The sequence below is a fragment of the Camarhynchus parvulus genome, chromosome 2 (assembly GCF_901933205.1).
Source record: "Camarhynchus parvulus chromosome 2, STF_HiC, whole genome shotgun sequence".
NCBI classification, from domain to species: Eukaryota; Metazoa; Chordata; class Aves; order Passeriformes; family Thraupidae; genus Camarhynchus; species Camarhynchus parvulus.
Window position 1 is genome coordinate 40,622,728 of NC_044572.1, and position 23,872 is coordinate 40,646,599.

The 23,872-nt window shown below is 39.0% G+C and overlaps 1 protein-coding gene across 6 annotated transcripts in view; it reads left to right on the plus strand.

Moving 5' to 3' along the window:
• RBMS3 (RNA binding motif single stranded interacting protein 3) overlaps positions 1-23,872 on the plus strand; it is a 712,273-nt gene that overhangs the window by 360,460 nt on the left and 327,941 nt on the right. For all 6 annotated transcript variants that reach the window (XM_030969590.1, XM_030969580.1, XM_030969574.1 and 3 more), the window contains one exon: positions 3,360-3,529. In XM_030969590.1, coding sequence (XP_030825450.1) covers positions 3,360-3,529 — 170 coding nt within the window. The remainder of the gene's footprint in view (positions 1-3,359; positions 3,530-23,872) is intronic.

Below are 23,872 nucleotides of genomic sequence, written 5' to 3' on the forward strand. Positions count from 1 at the left end.
ACAGCTGGTGTCAGGGTGTTTTGAACCACTCTTGACAGTGGTGCTCCTTCTGGCCCTTGAGGCAGAGAAGTTAAGTGCTTTTCCCTTAGCCATGGAGGGGTCCAACATCAGAACAAGGCACAGATTTCCTGCTACCAGATGTGCAGGTGGTTCCCCAGACAGTGCCCCACTTTGGCATCGTCCAGGATCCTGTACCTAGTGGTCCATATCCGGGATCATCATTAGGTTGCTAGTCATTTCTTTCACTCCAGTTATTACTTGGAGATTACCAAACCAGATCCTTTGCTCATTTAGAGGCACAGTGCATACTTCTGCCATCAGTCATACACTCAGCAGCTCAGGAAACAAGAACGGGAAGCTTTCTTCTGACCTGAAGCTTTTAGTCTGGCAACCAGCCAGAAGATGTCATCAGCCTCAGTACAGGCAATTTTGTAATCTTTCTGCAGATGGTATTCTGGGGTATTGGATATGCATGGAAATTACTGTGGGCTGCTGTAGGTGAGATTTATTAGTGAAGAGGGTTTGGAGTGTAGCAGTGTTTGCTAGGCTGAGAAGATCAGCATCCCCTCAAGTGGAGTTTGGCTGCCTCTCTGCCCATCCTTAAAGCATCTCCAAGGATACTGCTGGGAACCCAGGCATCCATGTGTGCCTGTTGTCTGAGCAGCTCTTACTTGAGGGACAACCTGTCATATGGCCTCATTCTCCGTATACTGAGGACTTTTTTTTTTTTAATAGCTGTGGCCTCAAAATTGGTGTAAATGTATTTTGTGGTCGCTTCTACATCCCCTTTCAGCTGGCTGAAAGGGATAAAATGTCTTAAGCTTAAATTAGAATTAGGCCCCTAGTGTTTTCCTCTGTGTGAGGATAAAGATCTTATAATAGAATGAAAATTGCTCTTTGTATTTCAAAGGTAAATTTCCACTTTTTTTTTTTCTTGCTTATTAGGTTGGTGTGAGAATGGGACATTTACTCATTATCCCCTGCTAAGACATATATAATAGTAACAATTAATAATTAAAGTACATAGCACTTCATTGGCTTATGGGAAGATATTTCACTGCTTTACGTCATTTACGTCATTCAGTGTGCATGGTAATCTGGGAGGTGTAGGGCAAAGCAGAAAGAATGTAACTTCTACCTCTGTTGTCTTTTTATTTAACCTTAGCAATGCTCAAAATGTGCAAGATTACCATGGGATATTTCCTGAGCTTTTGATATATTAAAGCCCAATGTGTTATACAGAATCATACCTGCTTCTTCCATGGCCATGCAGTGCACAGAGATTTAAATATGCTTTCAGACAGGATATGATAATTTATAGATGCTGACGTATTTAATACACTTAGTGTTGCCTGTAGTGTTATCCAGCTGGGCTGCAGCCATGGCATAGAGCTGATTTCCAAGATGCGTCCCCAGTGTTGGAGCTCAGTTGAGGTGGTGCCTGTGCTGGTACTCAAGGCTGCTGCTTCAGCTCTCTATTTCTGGGAATAACATTGAAGCCTGAGTGGGTGGGGATTACCCAGTGATAAAGTGTGTGTGCAGAGAAATATGATCCGTATGCATTAAGTGCTTTTGATTGTCAGCAAAAGTATCTGTGCAGAGGCTTGGGGAAGGGAGCTCATTGCCCTTTCTCTTTTACTGGAGATGAGAGTGAATGTCATTACTTGATAGCATGGTGATCACACTAAAAACCAGTATTTTTTCTTTTAATGGCTCCTACTTGAGTCACATTACAACCAGGTGAGATTGCAGAGGAATTCTGATGTCTTGACACTTGGAGCTATGTTCCCTCTCTCCTGGTTTAAATGGGAGAAACTGGGAAGATGGAAGGAGGAGGCCAGGAGGAAAGGCATCAGTGCAAGTGTGGTGTTTCATTTCACTGAAATGTCTGATCATCACCTGTCATTGATGCCCCCCTTATAGTCTCCAACTTTTTTTCCTGCTAAATAAGGGACTAAACAAAGGGACTTGTTTGAAACAGTTTAGAGCTGCTAATTTAGAAGCATCCATCTACCAAGACTGTGATTTAGTGTATGCATAATTATAAGCACTAAAGTAGAACCACTGACATTAAAGGGGCAGTTGATTAGTGTGATCAGAATTACTCACAGACTTAAATATTTTCTCTGTCCAAGGCCTAAAAGTAGAACAAGCATATTAGAAGTCACTGAAGTGTCATTGCTGCTGTAATGAAAATTGCAGATGTTTAGCTTTTATTAGTCCATTAGCATAGCATGGTTAACTTAGCATTGGTCCAATATTTACCTGCTGTTGTCACTACACATAAAGCTAGCAGAGTGTGCTGATTGTGTTGTGGAAATGACATTTTCTCCCTCTCCCTCTGACTCCAGTTCCCCTGGCTGCCCATCTGGAGCTTGGTCCTCAGGATACTCCAGCTCCTGCAAGTTCTTCCCTAGATTTCAGCTTTTCTGCATAGGTCACAGTGGTAACATAATGGTCTCCTCCTTCCAATTGCTCCTTTGTTCTCCTGGCAAGCACCCTGTGCTGTGAGTAAATACTCCAGCGGTCAGAGAGCCAGGGATGGTTGCAGCAATTGAAATTCTCTGTTGTTGCCTCAGATCAGAGATGTTTAGGTAATTTTTCTAGCATGCGGGTGTCTTTTTTCACAGCATGTATCTACCAGTGAGTTAAGGGAGAATATTGTTTTTCCCTGTGAAAATGCCTCCCTTCTTAAGCAATATTTCCCAGTTGCTGTGTGTGGTTTGTGGTTGTTCAGAAGTGGGTATGATTTTGAGAGCAGAAGGTCTTGGCCTGATCGTCTTTTCCAAACCCTGTTTCTCTATTGCGAAAGACATCCGTAACAACAGTGTGTTTTCAGGCTGCTTTGGAATTTTTCTCCTCTCCCAGCCTAGCCAACCCTCTGCCACCTGACTGTGCGTGTACTGGGTGCTCCTCATGTTTAGAAAAGACTAACTCGGCTTCTGGCACCAGCTTCTGTACCTTTGGCTAGATACTCTTATTTGTGTTTTAGCATACTCTTAGAGCAGATTGTGTTTAATTTCTTTCTTTAGTGCTAGTTACTCCTTGAGTATCTGTCATTTCAGAGCTTTGTTTTGTGATCTAGCTACTTTAATTCCAAATTAAAAAGTATAGTAGAATAATGCATTTCATAGCTATGGCTGAACCCAGAATGTTGGTTGGTTGGTCCTGTTTTACATTTGCAAGGCATTGCTGGCTTGGAGTGGGTACAGGTGCCATAGGAGTGGGCAGCTGGAAGTGATCAGGGAGGGCAGGACAAGCATAGCACAGTTCTGGATTTACCCAGGTAACACACACGCCTCTGCCATGCTATTTTGCCTTTTCCAGTAACAGCCTTTTTTGTTTTGCTCTGTTTGCAGCAGTCCTATGCACCAGCTCCCCACCCCATGGCTCCTCCCAGCCCCAGCACAAACAGCAGCAACAACAGCAGCAACAACAGCAGCGGAGAGCAGTTGAGTAAAACCAACCTGTACATTCGAGGCCTTCCACCCGGCACCACCGACCAGGACCTTATCAAGCTGTGCCAGCCGTAAGTGCCCTTCCCATACTCGGTGTCTTTTGTAGGAAGATGTCAGAGCTGGCCTTCCTGCTTACACTTGTGTGGCCCCTAAAAGGCATCAGAAGCCTCCTGCACTTGAAGGTTGACTGTTTTTCCTTTAGTTTGAATGGCTAATTAATGCCTGCTAAAAACCTTCAGGTAGAGAGTTTAGGGGAAGAGAGCTGAGGGCCTTCACATTGACTTTTGTTTGCTCTAATCTGATTGATTTCTTGTGTTAAAAGGAGAATTTGCATTTGTCAGGAAAACCTCCCTAATGACAGATTTTATAGTTATAATGATCTGTGAATCACAACCCAGTGCACAACACAACATTGGTGTTCCTCCCTCAATCATTTATCACATTTTATGATTGCTGTGTCACATTGCTGAGCTCAAAGATTGAGAAGTATGAAACCCACTGAAGGTGGCCTTGTAGCCATATAATTAACATCTAATTAACTACAGTGCCACTGAAAAACGATGCTGTAGAAAGTGGCACCTTCTACCTCCGTGATTATCTTGAGAGTCACGTTTGCAGACTGTACTGATAAAAAGATTGGTTTTATTGTGTTTTATTTGTGTTTTATTTGTGTTGAAGCCAAAGAGATGGCATAAAGGAACTTTTTGCTCTTCACGCATTATCAAAAGAAATACTTTCTAAAATGTTGCACTCTTCTACCCTTCTCTTGACTAAATGTAGTGGGCAATATGGAATGAAAACCTGATTGGAATTCCAAAGTCTTGATTATTATTGTTGACATGTGGGAGGGGAATAATCCCATTGGAGACTCCAGCCAGAGATCACCATGGTGGAAATCAGCATAACACTTTTTTTTGCATTGAAATAACCACAAGGAGAAATTTGAAAAATAAAAGTCCACTCTTGTTAGTATGCAGAACTGCAGTGCTTTTGCCCTAGATCATCTATTCCAAAAGACAAGATCATCTCTATATTTTGTCATCAAAAATCAGCCTTTCAAAGAGATATCAATAAATGAAATCTGCTAAAGTAATGAACAGTCTGGGGCTGATCTACAGACCTGAATCCAAATGACTGTTGTTTTGAAGCTTGCAATAGGAGTAGCGATTCAGTGGGTTTTTACAATTTTATGACATTCGGCCTTTCCTGATTTTGATTAAAAATCCTGAAAGATTTCCCTGAGTACTCTTTATGTGGGCATGGCTGGCCAGGACTGGAGCTAGCAGCCTTACTGAAGTAATACCTGGACTTGAGTGAGCTTGAAACTCTTCCCTGTGACTTTCTGCTATTAAAGCTTCTGTGGGTAGAACTGACTCACTGCTCACAGGAGAATATTGTGCTGGTGATGTTTCACATTTCATGCAAGCTGAATTGTGAGTGTTCCTGTCCAAAATTTGTAGAAGCTCCATTCACTGACATGTGACAGTCACAGATAATCCCAGTTCAAGAGCCAGATCCTCAGTAGGTATAAATTGACTGTAGTCTACTGATGTTCAAAAAGCTGGTTTGCTTTCAAAAAGCGGTTTTGCGATGCATCTTCTTGCAGTCTGACCCTTCTCCAGTTCACATAAACCCTTTCAGCTGATCAGGACTGAGCTAACTATTCCTAAAGGAGCCTCACAGCTTTGGGGCTTAAGTGCTGCAGTCGTGGTGTGGGGCTGTGGTGTGAGCAGTGATACTTGAATCATGAAGTTCAGGCAGTGTGTCCCTAACCCTTGTCTGCGTATGGGAAGTGCAAATCAAATATCTCAGAGCTTCCTTTTAGCACTGTGGCAACTTTTATAATGTGCTCCACTAAACTTAATCTGATATGAGATTAGAGGGCTTTGTCTTGCTGTCATGAGGTTCCTGTGTGAACAGATGCTCTTTAAGGAAAATGCTGACACTCATTCTGCTGATTTTTCTATCCTTTGGCTGAATGTCAGTGAGGAGAAACCAGATAGTTCTTCTGACTTTTTTTTTTCAGAAAATTAAAAGAATTTACTGAGGCAGAAGAGAAAGACAATGTAGGTAAACTTAAACATACGAAAATACAAGAATTTGTACTGGCCACTGTGGTGGTGCATTCCCCCTCACTGCTTTCCAGGCTGCAGTGTGATCTGAGAAATGCTTAAATCTGACTTTTGCTCATACTCTTGCCAGTGATGTTTTAAGCAATCTCAGACACTCTTGCTCATGACAGAAATATGTAGATTTTAAGTAATACATTGCAAGATAATTTCTTTACCTTTGCAGGTGATTGGACAGTAGAAGTAGATAAAGGTCCAAAGCTCCTATCTCTTCACCTATCCCCACTCCCAAAAAAACCCTCAAACCCAACCCTTCTCCCCAAAAACCCCACTAAAACCAAACCCAACAGTCTGCTGCTGTATGAACAAAAAGGATTTTTCTGCTCAGAAATGTTGTCCTCTGTAGAGCTCTTCTGTAACTTACATGGCTGGGGCTTCACCAGGCATTAAAGTCTTCACGTGAACAGGTATTTACAAGTGAGCTGAAGGTGCTGGCTCCTAGGCTTCCTGCATAGCCTAATATTAGCATCATTTGCTGCAAGATGTGAAGTAAAAACCTTAATTCCAATCCATGAGCCATATTATTATTTTGTAGTACAATATTTTTGGAGAGCTGTATTTAAGGGAAGTGTTCACCAAAGCTGGCTTATGTCCAGCCCGCTGGTTCCCATAGGCTAGCTGCCAGTGCCTAAAATGAGCCCTTCTGAACCCATTTCCTCTGCTCTAGCATGGGACAAGGCTTCTAGCAGTACAACTATCATTTCTAATGTCTCACATTTGGCAGGCTGAGGAATAATGTTCTAAACCCACAATATTTCCCTGTCAGAAGTACAGGAAATGCTGTAAACACTTATGTTTATGTACATTATCATAGCCCATCCTATTTTCAGGTTTAGTCCCATATGGAGGCCACCCTTCAAGTCATGTGTAAAGTTTCTAATTTAAATTCATTTTGTGAGGTGGGTCAAGGAAGCAAAACCCCTTTAATCAGAATTGTTTGATAAAGTATGGGGCTGTTTTGATGAATCCTGCCTGCTTTTCTGTCTTTCTGCTGTGTCTTTTTGTTGGTGTGCATTGCACACTAAACAGAAAACAGCAGACTGGAATACCATTGATGCTTGAAGTGCAGAGTTCATTACACGTGATGTGAGACATTTCTGACAAATGTTCCGACACTATCAAACCTTTTATCAATTTGAGAGTAACCTTGTCACAGTAATCTGTCAAACTGTTCATATAACTAAAGGAAAACAAGTCATCATAGGCTGTACAGTAGCTGAGTAAATGAAAAAAAAATTGCTACTGGAAGATTTTTCTTTTTGTGTGGTTCTGATCCTCAGTAGTTGGTTTAACATGGGTCCAGCAGAATTTCATCAAATTCGCTTTTGCAGCAGGGAGCTGTTAGGTTTCACTGTATCTTTTGGGACTCTATACAATAACTCTTTCAAAAGTTACATCAAAAAAGAGTAAATGTACTCAAGCAAGCAAGAATCTGTTGTTCTTTTGTATGCATAATCTTCTGGATTTTCATAAACACTGAGTAAAGGAACTGCAAAAAATGGACCTTGGCCTCACTTAACATTTTCTGAGGTTCTTAAAAAAAGAGACTTTATATTTATCTGTGAATTTATTGATCATCAGAACTTATTAGTCTAAAAATTAAATACTTACATACTTCATAATGTTAATAGTAAGTATCACATAGGTATTTATTTCTCAGAGGTACACACTCTCTGCTGGTGCAGTGGTATACACCTTTGTATGTGTATCTATCATTGTATATGTGTCCAGTAAAAATACACTTTTCATCAAAAGGGAAGATAATCAGCCTTAAAATGTAACATTACAGACAGGAAAATTTGCAGGGTGTGTCATTTTACAAGCAAAATATAAATGATTATCTTTGAAATAGTATAATCTGTCACTTTAATTTTCATGCATTGCCTTATATTTCACCCAGAAGAATTCTAAGATCTTCTTAAAAACATACACGGATGAATTAATTCCTTATAGTAGACTCAGCCTCTTCTTCCTAACTTCATCCTGGTGAAGATAAGTTGAAAGAAAACTCACACACAGACTAAATATCTGAGCTTTATTATTTAAAAACATATTTAATTTAAAGAAGTCAGTCTGCTTCTCAAGATTTTTGTTTTTCTATCTGTTCTTACATTTTTGCACTGAAGAAGATTTAGATCCAAGATTTTTTAAAAGATAAGCTTTGCAGAAGGGAAAGAAAATTTGGGAAAAGAGTTGTTTTATATCTCTTCTTCTCCCCTCAAGTAATTTTGAAATGTTGGCTTAAAACTCCAGCATTTGGCTAAAACCTAATACTTCCTCATTGCACAGTTAAGATATTGACCTGTATTCAAAAGATGGCCTCTGTCCATCTTGATTCAGTCAACTTGAGTTCTTTGTGTTCCAGGGTAAAATTAAAGGCCTTATTTAATTAATTAAAGCAACAACAACAGCAATAGAAATAACTAGAGAGAGTAAGTCTGTCTAGAAATATCTAAAGAGGGTAAGTCTGTATGCTGCTCAGACTAACTCTTGAGGAAGATAGGGCAGAATTCTCTGAGGTTTTCCAGGTATGGGAAATCCCTGCTGCATGATTTCCATGAGTATTGCTTTCTTTAAATAACTTCTAGATTGATACTTTTGAGCAGATTTTTCAATGTTTTGTGGTTGTTTTGGGTTAGTGGAGTTGCCTTGATTTTTTTAAATTTCTCTTTTGTCTGAAGGTATCCTGATTGACTCCTTGACAATTCATTAAGTGTGAGATTTTAGCCTCTCGGTTAATTTTGAATGTCCTTGGTTTTGTCTCGTAGAATGCTTAAATAAATATTCAGGCTGTCACTGTTTAGGTTCTACTAAAGGGTTAGTCCCAAGGCTAATGTGACTGAGGTTATCAACTGAAAACTCACACATTAATTTACTTAAATTCTAGACTATTTTTGAAATGAACTGTGTGCATTCCTTTTGCCCTCACAGGAAAAGGTTGAGTTCATTGAGGTTTCAGTGGGGTTCAAGGTGCCTTTCAGTATAGGTGGTCTTGTTAATAGCTGCAACAAGTGCAACATTTCCATTAGACCAAGCCTTATAGCAAGTTCATAATGGTCATTCCTGCCATGTGTTAAGGCAGCCAGAGTTATACATTCCTGACTATTTTTATTGTCTTTTTATTTTGTTTAAATAACAAGACTATATTATATTATTATTATATTATTATATTATATTATATTATATTATATTATATTAATTATATTATATGTAAACTGATGGAATGAAGGTGTGGGGAAAGTAAATTCTCTTTCTTTCCTTTTTCTTACTGCATTAACAAGTTAAATAAAAGTAATTGAAAATACTCTGAACTATAGATAAAAATAAAGGCTAACCAAAATACAATTTCCATAGTGAGCTCAGGACCAAAGATACCAAAACAATCTCAGCAGTAAATCTGTTCCACAATGAAGTCAGACAAAATTTGTACCCAGTGTAAACTGATGTTCTCATCCCAACCCTTGTGAAAACAAAAACCAAACTATTTGAGACTTACAGACTTACAGAGCATTAGGCTGTGTCTGCTCCTCAATTTTTAAGAAGTAACCTTTGGAGTGGTAAAGGAATTTACTGCATTCTGTAACATTCTGTATGTTAAAGCTATGTGCACTCTGTCTTCCATATTAATTCAAACAGAACTACAACCTCCGTCTCTCCTGTAATTAATATCAGCTGACACCATTGCTCTGTGATATAGCAGAGACGGAGAGGGCATGAAGGTGAGAGCACTCATTCAGTGGGATTAGCTCATATAGGAACCATGTGGCATCACAGGGAATAGTTCCTGCTTAAAGTCTTGGTGGATATTTTGATTCAGTGTATCCCGGTAATATGAGAACTGGGAATGGCTATGAAATCTGCTGAAGAGATCAGTCTTCATGGGAGCTAAAGAAATGCCCACATTTGAGGGGAAAAAAAGGAAAAAAACCCCAAACCTCCCCCTTTCTCCTCCCCTGGATTTTCTTTGTTGTTCCAAGTAAAATCAGAAAAGCAAAGTCAGTCTTAAGAAGGGTGCACTGCTGGACCAAGCAGCCTGCTGGACTAATGTGCTGATAGAAAGCAAGGAGGGAACTACATGAGTGTATTCCTCTCATTTGTTAATGTTTGTGTCTGCAGACCAGAGAAAAACACACTGATACATTACATTGAAGAAATCTGCATTCTTCTCAAGCTCTTTATATCATGGACTTTTCCTAAAAGTTTATTGAGAGGGGCAGGATGGGGAAGGAAGGGTAATTTTTTAAAGTCAAAATGCTTTTGATCAGGAGCCAAATGGTGAATGCTAAGGGTGCATAATGTAGGCATAAAAGCAGAGAAAACTGATACTGTGGACATGTTTTGTTAATTCTTGCATTGAAGACATCTTTACAGTGACGATGCTTATCAATGCTGTGAGAAACATTGTGGAATTCTCTAGGTCTGAAGTGATGCAAGGCAATGACCTTGTATTTCCTGTGAACAACATCTTCATTTCCAAAATCAGTTGTTTTGCAATTTTGCAGTCAGTTATATTAATATTATATTTTTTGCAGTGTGTAAATATGGACATGGATGTGTACAGGTTTTTTTCTCCTTTACCTGATATAATTGAAAAATTATTTGTACACTCATTGCCATTGAAATAATCCCCAGACATCTTCCATTGTTAGAAACAAACATTAAAGCTGCCTCAGCAGGCAATGAACCAATCCTCTTCTTACCTTGCCTCTTTCATCAGGGAAAACAAAACTTTAGGTCAGCAAATGCCCACAGCACTACAGAGAACTCCATCTGGGATGTGAACATTGCCATTGTCAGGAAGAAAGGCAGAATAATAATCTACGTAAAGTAATAAATGAGCACAGGCACTCTCCTCTGTTTTGAATGTGCTTGTCTTTTCAGTGGTGTGTGACAGAGTGTCAGTGAGAGTTTCTCATCTCCTTTCAAGTTGGATGAACCTGATTTAATGGAAGATATGGGAAGAGGAGAGCATTTTCAGACACTGCTGCTGAAAATGTTTCTTTTGATGAATTTTAATTAAAGTCCTTGTGGAATAAAAAAGAAAGAAAAAGTAAAAAAAACCAAAACCAACCCACAACTAAAAAGAGAACTCAGAAATATTGAGTTTTCTGTAGCAATGTGAAGGGCATGACCATAACAGCCTACTGTGCAGGAGGGATGTTGAGATAGGAGGGCAGCACAGATTAATGAGCTGCTTCTAACATGTGCTATGTTTCCAGTCTTTCCTTGTTCTCCTTCTTTCTCCACTTCTCCAGCATATTTTTTGTGCAGCCGGTCAGCTGTAGCATCACCATCCATTCATGAGGCTACTCATGTCTCCATTTGAGTCTGAAAGTGCTCATGGCCAGAAACTGTCCAAAGGACAGACAGGCTCCCCACCATATAAGTCTGTGAGACATGTCTGTTTTTGTAATGCAGATGTTCTCTGTGAAAGGCTTTCATAACCATGGATCTCTCGACAGTCTGGATTTTTCAGTCCCTTAAGTTGTCTTGTAAAACTCTGATGTTTGGTTTCTGTTTTCCAGTGAGGGGGCTGGCTGAAATGCTGTTGGTTTGATAAAGGTTGCTTCACTGATGTCCTTTAAGTCATAGCAGTGTTTTGTTGGGATTTTTTTTTTTTTAGTGCAAGTTCTGGTTATCTTTATTTCTTCTGTTTTGAAGCTTATCCATGTGTTTTAGATTTGTCTGCATTTTTTGTGTTTGTTCTCCTAAATTCCATGGTGTCAGGTTCAGTGTGTCATTCTGATCTCATATCCTTTGAGAGCTGATGGCAGCAGTGGGTAAGCAGAGCCAGTTGCTGTCTTGCATGTGCAGAGAGAGTGGAGACGGAAGTTCTGTGACTGGCATGTGGTTTATACTCTTTAGGAGCCACCAGCTTTTGAGAGGAGATGGAGACATGCTGTTCACACTCTGACATTTGTGTAGCAGAAATGTTTCTTTAACCTTTTCCTTGAAGGTATGACGCAGATAATGTTCTGCTGTGTTTGAGAACTACATTGTCCTAAAGCTTTGCTGAAAGAAAACAATACCAGCTATGCTTAACAACCCCCCTCCCCAAACCAAGAATAACCTGGGCGCTGCTTCCAGCTAATGGCAAAAACCTTAGTGCATGCCTGCAATTTCTATGTGAGGGGAAGTGGCAGGCCAACTTTGGTGGCAAAGCTATTGAATATTATCAGCACGAGAACAAAAATGTCATTGTGTTCAGCCGCTAGACTTTCTCATACCATTCCAAACAAGCATCGACAAGAGCTCTGTGCTATGTAGCATGCAATGTCCTTCATTCCAAGTATTTGGTAATTTCCCAGAATTATTTGTGTCACAAGTGTTGCTACTAGATTTGTGTTAAAAACTGCAAAGGCTTTAATTTGTTTTAAAGATGTTCACTGGAGAAGGAATTTCTTAGAATTGTTGCAACTATGTCAGAGGTTTTTCTATTTGCTTCTTTATAAACAGAGACAGGAACAACAGAATGCTTTCAGCCTAATTTTTAAAAGATGCTGAACTGACAGAGATCTAAAAAGGTTTTCTCTGTCTTGGGCATGTATTTTCTGTGTCCCCATCAGGAGCTCTAGGGAATGTGGAGACCTCTAGATTCTGGATCTCTTGGAAGGTATCTAGTCACAGCTCTGGAGGCAACCCTGAATAAAACAATGACGGCAATAGCAACATGAAATTATAGGACCTAGTCTGAAATAAGATTTCTGCCAACAGACACCCAAGTCCATGGAAGCACAGCAGTCTGTTCAAATAGCAGTTATTGCAGGATTACAGGCATGTTATTGTTTCAGTGTGATGCAGGTAATAAGTGAAGCATTTATGGCTATTACTGCCTGGTGATCACATAAAAAAAAGAAAACAGACACCCTTTCCTTACTTCAGCTTCCCAGTTGAGCATTTCCATATTCTCCTGGGGTTATAATCCAATTATAAAACTTCAATTATTTTCTGTAATTCATTGATTCAAGAAGAACATTAACTTTTTTAGCTTTTTTATAGTAGGGAACTAATAATTAAAAGGGATAAAATTATTCACAAAGTCATAGAATTTAAGATCCAGAAGAGACCAAGGGACAGTCTACCATAATTTTCTGGTTGATTAAGATCTTCAAATTTCCCTTCTTTGTTCCTGGACTAAGCATGGAAATTTATTTTGATGTAAAGAATGTGTTCCAGAACAGCACCCACTCTGGAACTGAAGATATGAAAACAGCAGCAAGCCTACCACTGTTGCGAAGAGTTTGTTCCTCTTAACCATGTTTCCTGGTCAGAATTTCTAACCCACTTGCAAATCAAGTTTCTGGTCTTAATTTTTCACTGTTTGTTCTTGGTGTAATGAGATTAAGGATCTCTCTGAATTCTCTTGCTCCATTCTTCTCCCAGATGCACTTATGCAGTCACTTCTCAGATTTTTTTTCTTTAAGAATCCAAATAGATGGAGCAGTTCAAGTATCTGATTGTAAGACAGCTTTCTCCAGCCTTCTGATAATTTCATCAAGGACCGCAGGGATCATTTAAATGTTCTTAAAACTAATTATTTCATGTTTATGGACATTTGTTATTATATTTAGTTTATGTATGTTTGCATATGTCCTTGAGTGGATAAAATGTATTAATGGAACATCTGTGTTCTTAAGTAGGAGAAATTATACTCAAAAGCTGCTGTAGTGTCTTAGTAGGAGTGTCAGGAGGTGCCACATGTGCTTTGTTAGATCACAGAACACTGGTACTGACATTAGGTCAGAAGCAGAAACTCATCTCTAAACCTCTGAGGTTTTGATTACCTTTAATGTTTAGTCGTGTGTCTGTCCATCCTTGGCTGTGAGCAACCCCATAGAATGAGAAAACTGCAGCACCCTTGAAGCTTTACTTTTAAAAGTAAGGAATTTGCATCTAAGCCATAACTAACAATTTCTCTACTCATTTTTAATGTATTTGGTCTCCTCTGCTTAAATCAACACCAAATTTAGAATTGCCAATCAAATGGACTATGGCTAGGAAGTTTTTTAAATTATAATAATTTAACACAATATTTCAATATAAAGTTTTTTAAGTGCCTTAGGAACAAATGAAGTGCCTTATAAGAAATGAATTCCTATCACATATATGAACATACAGCCAGTTCAAGGACCTGAAGGATTCATATAGGACAATCTCTTGACTCAGAATAAAATAAAGTGAAGGCAAGTGCTTCTAGATGGAAAAATGATGCCTATGGTGGAAAAAATGAAAAATTACCAAGTCCTTGGTGGGGTTTAAACGAAAGCAGGGCACTATACTCATGCTGTGATTTTAGTCATTGCCTAACGTAAGAATTGGAGTACAGACATAACTGTTAGCAGGTCTGGGAGTCAGGTTGTAATGATACAGCTGGTAAATGCTATCAGCACTTTCTGGAACTGTAGTTGTTCTATGTCTGTTCTCATGGAGTGGTAAGAAAAAACTCTCTCTTTTGTAATACAGGATTTGCAAGTGGTAATTCTTATTAGATTCCTGTGTTTGTTTGTTGGTTCTTACTGAACTTAGATATAGAGAAACAAGAATTTCTCTCAATAACAGGACGACATTTCTTGTCCCTCCTGTGTCCCTGCCATGCTGTTCCCATGGGGCTGTGGTTAGTTCATTGCTAGCAGCTGCTAGCAATCCCACTGCTTCTGGTCAAGTGTAGCTGCATAGGCAGCATAGAGGTATTTTTGGTGAGGAAGAGGTGGATAAGAGAGGCAGGAAGTTTAACTACAGCTCATTGCAACTGCTTGGATGATTTTGTCTGTCAGTGTGTAGTGAGCCAACTATGTGTAAACTCCTCATTCTCCCTCATTCTTTTTTCCATTGCTCCTCATCTCTCCCTCTCTTCTCTGATGCAATCCTCCTCTAAAGAGGGATGTGTCTGCAGAGTAATCAGGCTCATATTTGCTTAGGAGGTGCTGGTTAGCAGGGCAAGGGTATTAAGAAACTTGTGTTGAATCTCCCTTTGGAGGCTGCTGTGGTGTTTTTGCAATTCACGTACATATGGCATTTTAATCTCTCCACAAAGACTTGGGAAAGGGATTTTTAAAGCAGTGTGGCACCAGTTAGTAGCTGTCACCAACCAGTGTGTGAGACGTGCTCTCAATGGACAGTTTAGCAGCCCTCTGTTGCACCTGGAGCCAAAAGGTCTCCAAGTAAATACATCTCTATCTTTTCAAGCTGCCAAGTCACGGCAGCATCGTGTAGGACTCGGGATGTTGAGCCTGTGAGAGAGATCTCTGCACATGAGAGAGATCTCTGCATCTCAGCAGACTTACAGGCCTGGGGACCTTTTCTGGCTGAGGGGATATGCTGTGGCAGGCTGCCTGGTGGGGACATCAGGGCAAATTGGACGTGCTGAGGTCTCTTGGGATTCAGGCTGTGTGCCAGCAGTAAAGTGCTTGTCCCCTCCTAACGAGGTAGCCCTCCAGTCCTGCTATCAGGAGGGTTGCAGCTGCTCTGCTTAATGGTATTTAGTAACAGTATGAGCAGTAAAGTGTGCTCTCCTGTTACACAGAAATCCACTAATGCTGGCATCAGGAGTGGCAGGTAATTCAATCACACCCACAGAAATGATATTAACGTAGCATTAAAGGGCTGCATAGACCAACAAAAGACAGGAAATTATGGAGTTCAGGCTTGAAACTTTATCCTTAACTCACCCATATTGTGTCGAGGTATTTGGAAATTTCCACAGAGCGTGTGATTTTATGGGACCTACAGTGGAGTGGATTGTCCTGTTTGTATGCAGAGGATTTCCTTGGTTAATATCAGCCAGCATTATTGAGAGTTATATAAAGAAATCATGGCACAATATACAAAGTGTAGCTGGACAATGTGAGATTTAAATATGAACATCTTGGTTTGGGCAGTTCCCCACCCCAGTTTTTCTGACGTGCTGGATCAGGCATTCACTGTGTTGACATTTTTCAGATCAAGTTGCAGTTCAGTAGCTAAGGCCCTCTTCCAGTTTCAGAGGTAATTTTTAGAGTTTTTTTCTGATCCCAGTCACTAAAAAGATTTTCTTTTGTTTAAAATTTGCCTTTTGATTTAAAGACATTGTTCCTTTTTATTTAATGTAAATTCATTGGAACCAAGCTGAATATTAAACAGAAAGCACAAAAGCCAGCTCAATATCCATCTTTAAGCTTTATGAATAATTTTCCTTATATTTGGTCCTGCTGAAACTAGTAATGTAGCTTGTGACTTCGAGTCCTCCATTGTACCTCCCTCTAGCAGCAGGGACAAAAGGAAGTTCTTAAAAGAACCTCATGGGTCAAGAAGGAGATGAATCAATTTAGAGTCCATCCACAAGATGTTTCTAGAGAAGGCTTAAGCAGTTTTGTGAGTACAGTCATTTTGTGCTACCCATTGGCATCAGAGACACCAAGAGTCAAGGGGAGAATTGCCTGTCACTCCAAGGACAGGATGTTGCTGCAGTCAGATGTAAGATGGCAGATCTCTACCTTACATGTAAGATGGTAAAGCCAGCAGGTACACTACTTGCAAAGCAGCTGAAATGGCAAGAAGTGCAGCACCCAGGTATTTTCTCACATCTTCAGGCAGGTTGTGCAGTCTGTGCTGAAATGCATTCTGCCCTTGAATAGCCTGATACCAGTCCCCAAGTAAAAACCTGTATGAGTCCAAGTAACATCTGATTAGGGTTTGTTCCCATGTGGGGGAAGAAGGGAACTAGCTCCTCTGGGAGAGAGGAAACTGCATAATGGTTGTTACCTGGGAGCCATTAACAAAAATTCAATCTCATGCAGTGGAAGTAAAGAGTGACAGAAACCAGCAAGAATAATTTTATTCTTGTAACAGCTCATTTGGGGATTTTGTATGGTATCTTCTGGGGACGATGAACTCTTGGTATGGTTGAGCTCTGAGGCTGGTACAATTTTCCCCCGTGTGCTTTCTGTGCTAAGGAGCAGGGGAGGAGTGCCACCGTGTCTGTCTGTCTCTGTGGTGAACAGGATGGTCATTAATGACCATGCATAGAACAGTAGGATGGCTGTATCCTAGGGGAAATCAATTTTCTGCAGAGAGACAGGCTTGTAAAGAGTAGAAAATTTCCACTGAAGGGGAGGAGGGGAATAGGGGACAAAATTGGTAGAGCAGGGATTAAAAAATACAAAGGCTTCAAAAGTAAGGGAAGACTCAAAAGGCTTTCTGTTCAAGGTGGTTTTTTTTCTTCCCCTGTCAAAATTGAGCAGGTCTTGAACATACTAATCTTAGAGGTGGGCAAGAAATCAGCCTCTGGGAGAAAGTTGGGGATGGGGGACATGGGGAGGTTGGCGAGAACCCTGCCTGGGGTTTAAACAAATGATGACTCTTTTTTCTCTTCTTAAGTGCTTTCTTTTAGATAGGGAAAAGCATGCAGAACTGAGTCAGTAGTGTGCATTTCACATTCACAGCATGCAGTTCCTGAAGGAGCCTCTATTGAAGATGCTTCTGGATATTAGAGCCATGCAGTGAAACCTGGGACCAGGTCAAAGCCAGCTGAGAACACAGCCATGTTCTCCTGCAAAACTGGCATGGCTGTGATGTGGGCAGGTCCTTGTGTTCCTCACCATGTGCGGATGCAGTTTGGGAATTCAGACTAGGGCCTGAATTTTTCTGCCATTCTCCACTCTTATGCTTTTGTGTCTCTTCTCTGAATCAGCTTCACTGTGACATTGTGTCTCTCTCAACTTTGGGTGGCCTCGAGGCTATGAAAATTCTCCCTCCCTCTCCCACCACTGTAATAGTTTGTTTCACTCTCTCTTCTGTGGATTTCCTTCTAATTCAACTTTGCTGTTCCCTTTGCGGAGCGGGGGAAAGTTGTTTCAGACTCTGATAAGAGACTAACATGACAGCATCCTTGAGAAACAAAAGCTATTTCACAGGGGAGATAAGGGAACTAAGCTGCAACTGGGGTTAAATATCATTGTTCAGATAACAGCATTAATAAGAGTATATTTTTTTAGACCTTTTAAAGTATGTTTGTGTATCTTAAAAATGTAAGCAGACATAAACCTTTGCATCTCAAACAAGAGGATGATTCTTTTCTGACTCTACTCAATATTAAAGGCTAAACCAGAGATAAGATAACATACCATAAACATGGAAGCTTGAACAAAGAAACTGTTGTCCTGAGAATGTGGGAATCACAAAGAAACTGAAGTCTGAACATAGGAAATTGTCTTTAAAAATGGAATGTTGCATGTAGAGTAACATGTAATGCCTCTCAGAAATTGCAAAACAGGGCAAATCCGCAGGTTTTTCTCTTGATCTCTGTGGTCTCTGGAACAAGCCCAAGTAAAGCGAAGGGCAAAGGCATATGGGAAATGAGTAGCTAGAGCAGACCTTTTCTTTTGCCTTGGCTTCTTACTCAAGATGTTGGTCTTTTGAGAACTTCCTTTCTTGAACAGCAGAAAGAGAAAGGGTCAGAAACTCCCAAAGTCTGAGTCAGTGAGAGGAAAGAGTGCAAATGCTGTTGATGAATAAGATGTGAATGTTTTAGGAATGCATAAATACATGGTCTGATACTGCAAGTGCTAGGTTGATGAAAGCTGGCCATTGGGTGCATTCAAGACTGTCCAGGATATTAATTCAGTCATTCACAGTTGTAAATATTTGCAGAATATTTGCCTGTTTCTTGTAGGATGTGTGTTTGACTCCATGAAGCATGACTGTGACCTTTTTACATAGGTTTTGTGTGCTTTCGCTGCTTCTGATGGGAGGTTCAAAAAGCAGGCAGCTTGCTGCTATAGGTGATCATTGTAAATTTTGTGTTACTAATTTTCAAACTCAGCACCTCTGGGAGATTATATTTGGCCGAATAGCTATGCTGGAATATAATTTATCTGTATAGGATATACTTGTTATTTATGTGTGTGATAGCATAAAGTGAGGAGTGTCAGCACTGTGGGCTTTGATCTGTCTTTAAATCCAGCTCTTTTTATAAAGTAGGGAATAGATCACAGGCTGGATTTGTTCCTTGCTATAATTTTTTTTTCCTTGGGATTGTTTTCTGGGAGCCAAACCATGCAACTGTCAAGCAGTGTTCTTACCCTAGCTGGAGTTGTTCACTAATATTTGATGAAGACGTAGCCCTTGGTGTTGCCATGTCTCAAAATTTTATTGCTAGGTTCACAGTATTTGTTTCTTAAACCCTTAGTTCCTTAGGCATGTGATAAGGTAGAGAACTCAGCTTTCAGTTCTTACAAAAATGTATGTTTCTTTCCCTCATGTCTCTACAGAGAAGCATGAAAATACAGCCTGAGTCTATAACAGGGCCTTGAAATATATAAGCAAAAGAAAAGGATGTCTCATATTTATTTCTAATTTTTTAATATCAAAATTAACTTCATATCTTTTTCTTGTGCATGAAAGAGCAATTGACAGTGCTATGCTCCTTGACCAGTTTCAGGAAGATTTATCCCAGTGAATCAGTTCTCTCTCTCTCAAAGTATGCCCAATACTCAGAATGAGGTCTCAGATTTTCCATGTGTATCTTTATATGGTTGGAGGATTGTATCTTATTTAATTAGTTTATTTGAAGATGCCTGAAGCCAGTAATATACAAAAGTCTTTTCTTGAGGGCTCCCAAGCAATTGAAGCTAAATTGCTTCCAAACTCAGCATTACTGGTCAGATTTCAAAATGGGCCCACTGTGTTTTTTCAGTGAGTCTTATGTTCCTGGGGTAAAATTTTTCAGCAGAAACATAAAGTATTTAAATTCTTGTGCCTTTCTGTAGATCTGCCCATGGATATTTCAGAAAGGATGGGCTACAATGCATCTCTTTATTGCTTTCCTTCTAGGGTTCTGCTTAGCCAGACCAACCATATGTCCTTTTAAGGACAGAAGACTCTATGGCTTTAAAGAGTTTATTTCTTTAGTGAATCCCATGGCTTGTCTCATCCCTTCCTGGTCCCTGTTGGCTGTTTTTGGGCACAAACTGAACCACAGCAGAGCACAGCAATTGCCAGTGCTGGCTTTTCTTCTGTAGAAGACTCATGGCCAAGGTGTCTAGTGGGGGCAGCTGGCACAAGATTTTTGTTAACTAAAATTTTGTTTTTGTTAGGCTCAGAAGTGTTGACTGATGAGCAGATAGCTACAGAGTGTGCCAGTTAAGCTGCACAACTTACCCCTTGATGTTTTCTCAAAGTAGATCTTCAACAGTTCAAGACAAGGGCAATTGCTCCATCAGTATAAATTAGGGCAGCCCTTGGAGCCAGCAGAAGGGTACCACATTTCTGGAAAGCAAGAGTCTGATCCAAAGTGAAATTTTCAATAAGCTTTCCCCCTCCAAAGATATTTATCCACCTGACATAGTGAGGCTCATATGTTCAGATATGTCCATCTGTCATTGGATAATAAAGAGTGAATAATTATTTATACAGTAGACAAAGACTCTAAATGAATTTTCTTTTTAAACCCATAAATGTGTTTTCCTATCAGGTGACCTCATTTAATGCTGCATTTACTTGCAAGTTTTTAGTGGATTTGAAAACACAAAAATATTATCACATGATTCATAAATTGTGTATCTATATTGCATGTGGGGCAGCTTCACCTAGTTTGAATTTAATTGTTGACATAACTATCACTCAAGAGAAGGTTTTGGTGAATACCTGGGAGTTGTGGTGAGTTACCAGCCAGAGCAGATTTGTCTTCTTCAGACTAATTACCGTGGTGGTTATAGGCCTTGCGCTGAGGAAAGAAAAGCCTTGGCTGACAGGGAACTTGCACTTGTATGTCCCGTGTACATCTGTTTGCTGTGTCGAGGCTGTAGGGAAGACTTTTCACACCAAACAAGCACAATAATTTATGAGCCTACAAACATAATTTAACCTTGAGAAATGTCGTTCATCCTGTTTAAGTTCAACATGCCTGAAATTGTACTTGTGCACGAGTATTCAAAAGTATCACGGACAAATAGCTTATCAAATCTGCTTTCACACACTCTCCCGAGCCTGTCATTATGTTAGAGTTGTACAAATAAATGGACTAAGAAATCTTTGCTTTTATAAATATACTAGATGGAATTAAAATTCAAAGGAACTCAAACCCAGAGGTATTCTGTCCCAGTTCTGAGGGAGCAGTGTGAACTTTTGCCCGCATAATTGTAAAAATCCAAATCCAAGCTCTTGCTGTTTCTTCTTGAAAATTTCAGGCAGAAAAAAATATGCGCCTCTGTGCCACTTTTTTCAAAGTTCAGCCTTTGGAAAGTGAATACAACTGTGACATTCCAGCCCTGGAAATAAAAGGATTAAACTAAATATATTGAAGAAAAAGAATATTTTCTATGATGTAGTTCCCAAATGATGTATTTTGCAATGTAAAATACTGAAGAAACAGTTCCTTTCAAAACTATATTATTTCTAAAGACAACCCAAGTACCTGGAGTTTTCTAACTTGTAAATAATGAAATGGGAGCTGTGTGAACTCAAGAAGTCTCACTCACACATTTGACTCAAGTGGCCTCTGTGTGAACCCTATAAAATGCTTTAGCTTTAAATTATCAGTTTGAGTTTACAGTCCCTGGTGGTAGCTGGAGTTCTTGCTTTTATCTGTAATTCCTTTTCTTTTCAATTCCTCTTCTTTTTCTTGTCTATTATTAGAGAGGAACCATCTGATTGAGGCATGTATATATACATATATATATTACAATATATTGCAGTCATTGAATTCTTTTAAGAGTAAATTGTTTTAGTGAAATGTCAGAAAATCTTCGCAAACTGAATTCTCAGAGTTCCCTTGAATAATGAGGCTATTGTTAAATGATTGAACACTTCAGAGATTAATATCATGGTATGCTGGCATGCTGGTTCATACCAACTGTAATTTAACAATGAATCTTCCGTAAGTAAGCAAAACTGTGAGTGAGAAATTGGATTCAAGACAGCACAGCATGCTAGAACATACAAAGCAAACAAATTCTACATTTTGGAATGATATGTTAGGGAGAGGGGAGGTATTTTCACAATATCTAAAATAATTGAATTGTTGGATAGAGGAAATTCTTTAAGTTTGAAGAAGTGCTTCTTTTTTTTATTTCCAATTCTGATGAGCAATGTCTTTATCCTAGAAAAGATCTGGACTTTTAATAAATCCACTGCCTTTTGAAAATTAGGGTATGCCTGGCATTATCATTTGTGACAGGCTACAGTAAACCACATCTCATTCCCTGAAGGGTTTCAGATCCCTAAGCTGTCTTCCCAAAAGTGCCTGCTATCATACAGAAAATTTAGAGGCACTGCTAAGTGTCTGCAAACAAAAGTTGCATTTTATTTTTTAAGACATCTGAATTCTTGAAAATGTGGAATAATTAGTAATTGAAGATTTAATGATGGCCCAGAAAAAGAACTGAACTGTACTGCATGAAATCATAGTTAGTAATTTGTGCATGAATTTAGTTTTCCATACTTAATTTAGCAACTGTAGAATATTTTGATAATTAATTATTAACACTGGTTATTTGTCATGGCAGAAGTGTGAGGGAAAAACATAGTTTTCTGTCAAAGTAAAAACACAAATGTAATAATTTTGATATGATATACAATAATGTAATTAATTTTTAAATAGTCTTAAATAGCTTCAATATTTAAATATACAGATTTAATATGAATATAATACATGGCACTAATTAAGAAAAAACAGCATTTAGAATAGAAACTGCAGCTAATAGACAAGTGTCTTACTTGCAACAAGCTGAGGAAAAACTCTGCTCTGTAAAATGTCATGCTATTGTGGGGAGTGCCACATTAGTAAGTGGTGTTTTATTCTGTCCTGGGTAACAAGGGTGTGATAGCCTTATTGTAAACTCTATCTATAGGATTTGAGATGGAACCTACTGAAGGCAATGAAAAAACTATCTTTGATGTCTGAAAGTGTTAGATTAAACCACTTAATTTATATGCTGAAAAAATTCTTATTCTGATTTTGGCAAAGAAAGGGACAAGGTTACGGGAAAAGTTACCTGTGAACTACTAAAATTATATACATCTTGCAGGTCTGAAACTTCAAGGTCTTACTGTTGTAACAAATGTTGTGTCTGTTTAAATTTCATTTACTTTAGCTTCTGTTTTACCTGGTTTAATTTCCCAAATACTTAAAACAATTGCAATAAGCCTTCAAGCCTGCACACTCTCATAGGAAATTGTTTTTCCAGAGGTGAAGGTTCATATATAGATATATAAATGCAGATTAGTTTGAATATGAAGTATGACCTTCTCTTTCCTGGTAAAAATATGTGTTGTCTGGTAAATACATTTCTAACTTTAATGTGAGACAAGTCTTTCAATTTTGTGAGGGTGAAGGCAAGACACATTCCTGGGCTTTAATAGCAGTAGATTTTCTTTTGGAAAGGAAAGCTAGAATTTTAACAGCAAAGGAATTTTTTTTAGTTGTAGGTGTTTCTTTACGTGCCTGTTTATTTACAGGATTATCTTTCTGAGGTTGTTGAAATTTTACAAGAAGCCATCTTGACTAAAACTTCTAAATTTTCCCTATTCTTCAATAAAAGAGCACCAAAGGACCTAAGACAGCCTTCCAGGGCTCTATTAGAGCCCTGTGATTTGAGATAAATGGTGCTTGCATCTTCTGAAAAGTGGGATTTCTGAATATGATCTGTAAATTGCATGATCCATAATCTAAAATAGCTTTTTAGGTTCTTTCTTCCTAACACGGAACCATTCTTCAATAGAATGGTAAGATCTTGGATTTTATTTGTCTAAAGCAATAATAGTGTTTATAGACATGTTATATAATGTAGTTATTTTATGGATTTTGTAGCTTTTTCTCTCTCCTAGTTCCGAAAAATATATTTTCAGTGGATGTGGGACAATGATGCCTAATTGGCCCATGTATGAATGAAATCACTACACCCTTAGTAGTAAATATCTGTACCAGAAGATACTATTGAATATGTATATGTTGTTTTAGTGATTCATCAGCTTGCATTCTCTTGAAAATTCACTCTTCCCACATGCTATAATGTTCATTACTGTCTGCTTAAAACTAGGCTTCTCATTGTGCCGTTAAGATCAGAAGTAGAAGATCTCAGTTTCAAAATTGCTGAGCTGCCCTTTCAGAATTTGGTGCTAATGACTCAGGGCTGGTTTAGATGTACAAACAAAAGATTTAAGAGGCCCCTATCCCTTTTTTTGTGACATTCCTTAAACTCTTGGACAAGTTGTTAGTCTAGATTGTTTACTAACTTCACAGAATATTCTGTGCAGACTTGGGAGAGACCCACTAGGATCATCAAAGTCACCCTCTGGGTGAAAAACCCT